Consider the following 9,189-nt stretch of genomic DNA (forward strand, 5'->3'; position numbering starts at 1 on the left):
TGCATTTTTTATAGTGTGCCATGTTTAATTTGTCCCTGATACCTTAAATTTGGAGTTTTTCTAAGAAGTGGAGCAGTAAGTAATACAGTATCAACTTAGGGATTAAAGAGTATAGCGATGTGCATTTAAAGATTTGTTGAAGTACTGATTGGGAACATAGTTCAACAGTGTTTTGAGAAGTTAATGTGTAAAAAGAACTTTAAAAGTTTATGGCCTCAACATGACAATTCTACTTCTAAGGATATACTTTAATCATGTACATATTAAAATTGTACATGAGTTCCTTTATATAGTAATAATTTGGAAGTTATAGTTCAGAGTTGGAAACTAAAGTATTAGTGACTTGTTAGGGGTTGGTAATATATGCTGTCTTTATTTTTTGAAATACCATAATGTAGAAGAATAGTGACATGGGAAAAGTTATTATGTAAAACTATAAAAAAACAGCAATACTGTGATATTAGCAGTGGATTTGTCTAAACATTTTTCATTAACTATATTTTTCAAGAAATTCACAAAGAACATGTATTTCTAAATGTAAAAATACTAGCTTCTATAGTAAACATCCTTTTTTAAAACTTTCTTTTCACATTGCGTAAAGCATATACTTATTTTTTCATATATTTATCCTTTGCCTCATTTGACAAAAATTTAAAATGAGAAGGTGCTTCTTTGAGTACTTTATTGCCATGTTGACAGATACATGGTTTTGTTTGAATCTGAATTTAAAAGTTAATTTTAAAAATAACGAATAAAAGTTAAACCTTTGCATAGTATTTCTATCGCTACTCTATCATTTATTATCATGAGTAAACTGAGAATTTAACTTTTTTTTTTTTTTTTTTTTTTTTTTTTTCTTTTACCTCAAGGTTTTGTTCTGAACCGGGGTTTGAACTCAGGCCATTGCGCTTGCCAGGGAAGTGCTTATTCCACTGAGCCATCTCTCCGGCCCCCGAGAATTTAACTTTTATCCCCAGCAGTAGTAACTTGTCCCCAATCTCTTTTAGTAACTGAGAACATTTATAGTTACAGACTAGATAGTTTCCACCTTCATTGTACAGATACCCAGAATAAGACAGTATACCTAAAGGGCGGTAAAAGAAAGAATGATGATGGATCAGAAGAAAGCCAAAATGTGCTGGCCTTCAGTTTTTCTGGGATGAATGATGTTAGGCATGATGACTGTGTCAAGGTAAAGGAGATACAAGCCAGGTGAAGAAGGTATAGAGGAAAGCAGTCCTGGCAACAGAGAAAAGAACCATGAGTGGTGTTCTGCAGCAGAAAGCAATTTACTATGGTTTGAGTAAAGTATAGTGGAATGAGATGAAGTTTGAGAGTTGGTAGAGTGTTTTAGGCTGTAGTTTTAAAAACAAAAGATAAGTTTTAAAAATCCACTCTGACTACTGGATGGAGAATGTGTTTGAAGGTGGAGTGCGGACAGGATCATTAGGGGGTTATTACAGTTACTGAGACTGACATGGGTGCATTTTTAAAATTAATTTTATTGAGAAATATCAGTGAGACAGTTTCAAAACCGACTAGTAGGACAGTTTCAATAATTAATACATTGCATATTGTTGTCTTCATAGTGGTTATTCATAGTACAAGATGCAGACACGATATCCTGTCCAAACACTATTAGTACAAATCTTTCTTCTCATTGAATTAAGAGAAAGTAGCTGTATATGTATCCTGACTATTTTGTATATACAGATACAAAATGGTCCTTCATTTGTATCGCCTTTTTTTGTTTAGTTTTGTCAGAGATGGGTATTCCATTGCCCTTTAAATATTGTAGGTGCATGAATTCAGCAAAATATTCCAATATAGTCCAGTAGTGCATAATAGTAGTGGGTTATCCATAGGACTGGCAATCTCAGAAGTTGTTGACTTGAGCCTTTTACAGCTCAGCGTATTAATATGGCTTTACTTTTAATACCTCATTTTTATACATTTCTGCTGGATGGTTAAGACCAAAATAAAGCAAGACTTACACGTAATAAGAAATGTAACTTTTGGCATGGTTGTATTAAGGCCATGATAGCAATGGATTTGAGATATGTTTTGGAGTATAAAATTATATGTAAAGCTTTTAGCATACTGTCTGGAATTTGATAAATTCTCAGTATATTTGATGTTTCCATTTTTTTTTTTCCCAAGCCAGTGCTGAAAATAATTAGGTAAGACAGTAGAAATGTATGCCTTGATGCATGGAAGGAAATTGTCAGTGTCTCATATTGTTCCTTATTCAAAAAGAAGATGACGGGTTCTTTATTGTCAGCTATAGTTCTCTAGACTGAGTGACACTTGTGCTGGCTAGATGAATAGGCAGGATTTCCTGAATTTTTGGTTTGCTGAAAGGATAAAGTCAACTACAGATAGTGTGTTAATATCACAGACTGTATCACAAGTGACAGTGTTAATAAGGCCTTGATGAAGTTTCAGATAACTTAGCAATTTAGTTTCTTTTTTTCTTTTGTGGAACTGGGGATTGAACTCAGGCCCTTGTGCTTGCTAGGGAAGCACTTATTCCACTGAGCCATCTCCCCAGCCCTTAGTTTCTTTTTTATTGTAGATACTTTTAAATATAGAAAAGTATAAAAAATAAAAGTTAAATATAATCCAGATATTGTATTAGTGGTGTAGTTGAAATTGAATTAATCCCCTGCCTTTTTCCCCCATGTAACTTTGTGCTTCATCTTCCTGGCTCCTCACCCACCCTCCTGCCATACATCTCCAGCACATTTCCTTTTTATTAAAAGTTCAGTTTTTAATAAATACATAATGGAAATATTGAACCCTTCAATAGTGTAATCATTCTTGGAATATTTCTGTTTTTTATTGTGCTAAGTCATACTATGAAGAGTAGTCTTTGTGTTCTATATGTTTTTGGATTTTAAAGTCATACATCATAAGACCTTTAAAAATAAGTATAGTGATTATTAGTTTTTATATGTCAGTGCTTTAGAAATTTTTTGGGAAAAAAAAATACTGAAATAGTCTCTTTGGTAAGGAGATGTCATCTGAAAGACTTTAACAGTAAAAAGTTGACTTTGGTCCTGAAATGAGCCAGAAATAAAGCCAAACTACAAAGGTGGGTTTTTTTTTGGCCATTGTTGTTGCAGAAGCAACATAATATAGTAGATTGTATTGTGTATTTTATGGGGAAAAGATTTCTTTTTGTTGTTTTGTATAGTTAAACATGGGTGCTAAATTTTCTTTGAAAACCAGGGTAAGAGAGAGAACTGGTGATCAGTAGCAGTGGTTAGTAGAAGATACAGAGGTGAAAGAGGTAAAAGCAGAGACATGTTTTGACTATACTGATGATTGTTGTGACTAGACTACTATGAGTAGCTCAGCAATCTTTATAAGATATATCCTTTAAATATATAGCAGAAGTCTTTGTTCAAGTCAGGACAGCATCAAGCTAAAGATTAATATTCTCTGTGCACTTTGTTTTAGACATTACTTTGTAGAAAGAGTATTAATATTGAGTAGTATATTTTTCTATATTCTATCTACTAGAATTAATGGCTACAGCTAATAGTTATTTGTACTGCTATGTGGTGTTAAGTATGGTTTTGTTTTAATCACATGTGGTCTTTAAGGATATAAGCAGTCTCCAGCCTTGTATTGATGCCAAATACATATACACATATATATATATCTTTTAAAGTTGTTGATACGTGACATTCTACATGTTGAAAAATTGAGGAGTTTTCAAAATAGCAATGTAACTAGCCAAGATTGCTAGGACAGAAAGATTTGAAGAGACCCCTAGTGGTTAAAACTGGAGCAGATTTATTATTTGGGATAATGACTGAAATGGATTGAAATACTATATCAAATGTTTAAATATATGAAATTGTAAAGATGTTTTCCCTAATTGTGGGAATCATACATGCTAAGCAGGTTCTGTACCATTCAGCTGTATCCTCAGCTAGAAACTGTAGTATTACACAAACCAAAAACCGTGTCATCAGTGTAGAATAGTAGGAAATGAACTCTCTATTTTGAGAACTGGTCAGTAAGGGGAAGAATGAAAGCATTTATTGTTACCTAAGCTATACTGTTTGGTAACTGAAGAGAGGAACTGTCTCTTTGAAGAGTTGTTCTGATTAATAGATGAAGATATGAGGAAATTAAGATGTCGTGATTTTGTAACCACCTAATGAATACATGGTTCTAGGCATTGAACAGCAGTAGATACTCCTTCATCACAAAGTGACAACCACAGTTTTTTTTATGGTGCTACTGATCAAACCCAGGACCTAAAGAATGCTAGTCAAGTGCTCTGCCACTGAGCTGCATTCCCAGCTCATATTGTGAGAATCTTACTATGAACCTGAATTTAGAAGAAGCCTTTACACCCTTGTATTCATAGAACACATAGAATAGGCTGAAAACCATGAAAATTTGATGAGCAAAATTTAGTATAGGACAAAGGTTCAGTACAAACAAACTGCCTTGTTCAATATTAAAAATGCAGTTAAAAAAGACATTCTGGGGAACAGTTTTAGCTCAGTGTAGTGTGCTTTTTTAGCATGTGTGAAACCCTAGGTTTGATCCATACCAATAAAAAAGGAAAAAAAGAAATCCTGTAACTTAAAAGTGGCTTAAAAGACATCACAACCACAATTGTGTGTACCTTTATTTGAATCTGTTCCCATAGAAATTGAAAAGTTGTATTTGTAACAAACATAACTGGAATGTTGAAATTGAATATATGTAATGTTGAAGGACTTTTAAAAAATTGTAATGGTGCTGTGGTTTTTGTTTAAATTCTTTTGTTTTTGACATACATATTGAAATTGCTAAATGAAATTATGTGAAAGATTTGTTTCAAGGTTTTATACTGGTGTGAAAATCTGATGCGAGTAGAAATGAAACAAGATTGACCATAAGCTGGTAATTGTTGAAAGTAGACAATAAGTTTGTGGAAGTTTTACTGTTTTTCTATCTTTGCATAAGTTTGAACTTTTCTTTAATCAGATCTTTTAAAAACTAATGAAAACCTTGAAAAAACCTAGTAATATCAAGTCATAGAAACAAGTCCCTTTAGACAGGAATAATTCCTCATTAAATACCTTACCACAAACTGCAAAAATGTTTCATTAGTAGGTTAAAATAATGTTGGTGGCATATTGCCCTTTTTAGATAATAATTACAAAATATATTTTTAATAGGGCTCAAAAGTTCACACCAGCTGCCATATTGAAGAAAATACTTTTCTGGTGCATAAGCTTCTTGCAAGAATTGCCTTTTCCCCTATCTCACTAATTTTGCTAGCAGTTTGCATATCTGAATGTGCAGGAACCTTTCATTCTGAAATTGTCATTACTCAGCCTTTTAAGAAATAGATTCAGGAGGCTGAAGCAGAAGGATTGCCACAAGTTTGAGGTCATCCTGAACTACATAGCAAGACCTTGTCTCAAAAAAAAAGATGCAAATGACTACATACTAGGCCTTGCGTGATTTTCAGGGAAAAAAAGTGAAAGAACAGGTTGACACCAAGAAATTTTCCAAGAAAATAAGTTCTAAGTCTAAAGCTTGAGCGACTACTTGTCTGATTTCTTTTATGCTCTTCAAATTATTTTCAACATTCACAATAACATTTTCATGATGAATCCTCTGAATCATTAAAAAATGACTTGCTTATTTCAGAAGACATTTACACACACAATGCATCAAAACTTTTAGATCATTATTAAGCTGTTAGAATAATTTCACCTGCTCAGTCTTCAATTCATGAAGAAAATGGATTATTTGTAATGATATTTCATTATTTCATCTAAAATGTTATATGAATTGTGTGTACACAGAGTTCTTGAGTTCTTTCAAAAAGGAGGAGTAAGAACTCATGGTAAAAACAAAAGAGAAAGAGGTCACAGGAGAATAGAGACTTTTCTGTCACTTAAATGAAACTGTGGAATGTATTTTCCCTCAGTGTTCAAAGCCTGTAGTCATTTCAGTGCCCAAGTGCTTCCTTGTTAGCCTCCTCTATTTTTTGCTCAATTAGAATTTCCACTTATGGAGACATCTCACCAAATTATCTGATGAAAAATCAGTGACAGTATGAATGGCTAATATAATTCACTTATTGATTGTGAGGTGAAAAAGAACTAGATCTCCAGCTAGTACAAAGAAGACACAGGATGATTTTTAAGTAGGAAGGCCTCCTCACACCCCCCCCAGCCCGTCTTTTATTTATTTATTTTTTAATTTATTTATTTATTTTTTTGGCGGAACCGGGGATTGAACTCAGGCCTTTGTGCTTGACAGGGAAGCGCTTATTCCACTGAGCCATTTCCCCTGGGCCCCTGTCTTTTATTCTGAAAAATACATTATGCTAAAAATAATTTCAGCATGTAAACAGTATCCCAAATACTACATCATATACCAGATACTTTTCAAAATAATGGACTAATATGAATGTTTATTTGATTTCATATGTTTTTAAAAGTTTCTGTATAAACTTATAAAATAGAAAACAATTGAAATTTTGTTGTCTGAACTTTTTCTTTACAAAAGGTGGTCTATGTGCACCTAGGGAAATACCTTCAGAAAAGAAGGTGGCTTGTTAATTGTGCAGCTGGGAATTGGTTTGAAATTAAAATAATAATGTTTTTCTTTTAGAATGGCAGAATCTAGCGACATTTGGAAACTTTGCTTACATGGTTCCCTATTACCATCCACATATTTGTACACTAAGCCAAATAAAGTTGTACTCTACAAATATCCAGAAAGAAGGGCAGGGATCACAAACCCTCAGAGCAGAAAAAGTACCATCCTTTGATGAAACGGGTATGTATAAAGCCTTTTACAATATTTTTAATGTATACACTTCGATATATATTATGTAAAAAATACTTGTTCCGTGACTATTTGAGAAAACTAGACTGATGATTACTTTGTAGGGAGTATTAAATTTCTGAATCAGTTTCTTTCATTGTACTTTTTTATTCATTTTAATGAGTTCTATTTTTTCTAAGAATTTGTCCACTTAAAATTTTAATATTTTGCCTTAAAGTTTATAATATTCTACTTACTCTTTTTTTAAAAAATGTATTTGGTACAGGGTCTTACTACACAGAAACTCTAATTAGGAATAAATTAAATTTTCTCAGTGTTCCATGTCTAAACCTCTATCATATTTTCTATTTATCTTTCTGGTTTACCTTCTAAATTATTTTCTTAGGTATACATAGATCACCAATTTCTTCTAATAGTTTTTGTTTTAAATGAATTTAGGACAGGGTGTACAGGGTCTCACTATGTAGATCGGACTCATAGTGATCCTCCTGTTTTCAGCCTTCCAAGCACTGGGATTATAGGTGCGCACCACCATGCCCAGTCTCAATCCCTGTCTCAGCGCGCCCCGGGGGCAGGGCCAGCACAGCATGACAGAACCCCTGCACTCAGCCAAAGCAGGGGGTTTAGTTCACTGAACTATCTGGCTGGCCCTTCTTCTAATCTGTTGACTGGTTGTGTATGTTGGATTTTTAATTTCAATTGTTATATATTTCATTTCAAGAGAACTTTTTTTCTTACCTTGGTTGGTCTCTAATTCTTTGCTTATATATTCAAACTTTTAAAGATAATCTAGAAATATTGAATTCATTTTGGTTCTCACTATATATCATCTTTTTTTCCCTTTCTTGCTCTCATTAATGATGACCATACCTGTATTTTGTAACTGCGAGTTGGTTGTTTTCCATGCAGTTTTTCTGTGAGTTGGTTTTTCATGCAACTTTGAAACTGACATTTACCTGGATTGAGGATGTAGTTTTGCCTAAAGGATTTGCTTTTACTTCTGTTAGCTGATGGGGACACAACTTGGTATTACATTAAATCAAATTCTCCATTTTATATATTTTAGAGTACATCATTGCCATGAATTCACACTGCATACTGTGTGAAGGTTGATTTGTCCTATGATTTTCAGGGAAGTGGTTTTTTTCTTTCTTGCTATTTAACCACCAAAGTAGAAGCAAGTCTGTTTCCTTACTGTTGTCTTCTGTGATTTTTATTTCTAGTTCACAGTTACACCTGTATAGGGCTTTATCTGGCTATATCCTGTGTCAGTCCCCATCTTGAGTAGTAGCTAGCCTAATTCTCTGCCGTCTCACGTCCATTGCTTCTATGAAGGTAGAAGCTCAAAAAATACACGCTTCAACAGAAATCATTAGGGGAAAAGCTGATTTTATTGTGCTTTTAGTCTGTAAAGGTCCTGCTTTCACTGTTTTTGTCCTCTTTGAATCCCCCTCTCCGTTAGTGTTATATTGAAAATAGTTTTCTTCAAGGTATCTAGCCTGTAATGCAGCATTAAAAGGAAGCCCTTTATTTGCTTATTTAATATATCTCCCAGATATATTAATATTTAATATACTCCCAGAGTGCTAGGATTGCAGATGTGAGCCACCTCAGCCAGCTAACATTTTAGTTTCAATATCAGCTTTGAACAGAGATGTTTTTAAATCCTTATGCTAAAGTAACCCCCTAATCTTTAATATTACTGTAGTTTTCTGCATAGGCAACACTCCTGACTGATAGTTTCAATATTTCATCTTACACTTGTTGCAAGCCTCAGGAAAGCAGGAACTTGAGTGCCTAGAGCAGTGGTTTGCTCTAGGGCTTAATAAATATTTGTGAGTGAGTTAGTGCTTAAAATTTTAACCTGAGGATAAAGATTTAAAAGTTTTTGCTAGACACTGATGGTAACTCAAGCCATGAGTTTGTTTAAGATAGTTCTGGGAGAGTAATTAGGAAGAAGAGGTAAGATCTGTAGTATAAAATGTCAGGCTTTGCACTGGCAAGGCTGAGGCAGGAGAGAGACCAGTGTTGTATGTTTTGAGTCGGTGCCGAAAGAAACGACGAGAAGACCTGATGAATGTAGCTTCAGAGGTCTCACTGAGATTAGTCTTTCTCCAAGTGAGCCCAGAGCCTCAGAAGCGTCTCACTTTTATTGAGGGGTGAAGGCAGACTAAGGAATGTGCATAATTACCTAAGTGAATACAAACTACTATCTATATTAACTTCTATCATTTGCCTAACACTACGTTCACACAAATGCTAGCTGATAACATCCCAAGCAAGGGATCGAAGGACAGGGCGCCTGTAGGAGAAGCTATTATCTGCTGCTTTGGGTCCCAGTTTTCCGGGAATTTGCAAACAGACAGCAACCCTCCT

The 9,189-nt window shown here is 34.1% G+C and overlaps 1 protein-coding gene across 1 annotated transcript in view; it reads left to right on the forward strand.

The window, feature by feature from the left end:
* Slc30a9 (solute carrier family 30 member 9) overlaps window positions 1–9,189 on the forward strand; it is a 107,883-nt gene that overhangs the window by 5,332 nt on the left and 93,362 nt on the right. Inside the window, exon 2 of the mRNA XM_023702770.1 lies at window positions 6,637–6,804. Within this exon, the coding sequence (XP_023558538.1) occupies window positions 6,637–6,804 (168 nt within the window). The remainder of the gene's footprint in view (window positions 1–6,636; window positions 6,805–9,189) is intronic.

The sequence above is a fragment of the Octodon degus genome, unplaced genomic scaffold (assembly GCF_000260255.1).
Source record: "Octodon degus isolate 3935 unplaced genomic scaffold, OctDeg1.0 scaffold00158, whole genome shotgun sequence".
NCBI classification, from domain to species: Eukaryota; Metazoa; Chordata; class Mammalia; order Rodentia; family Octodontidae; genus Octodon; species Octodon degus.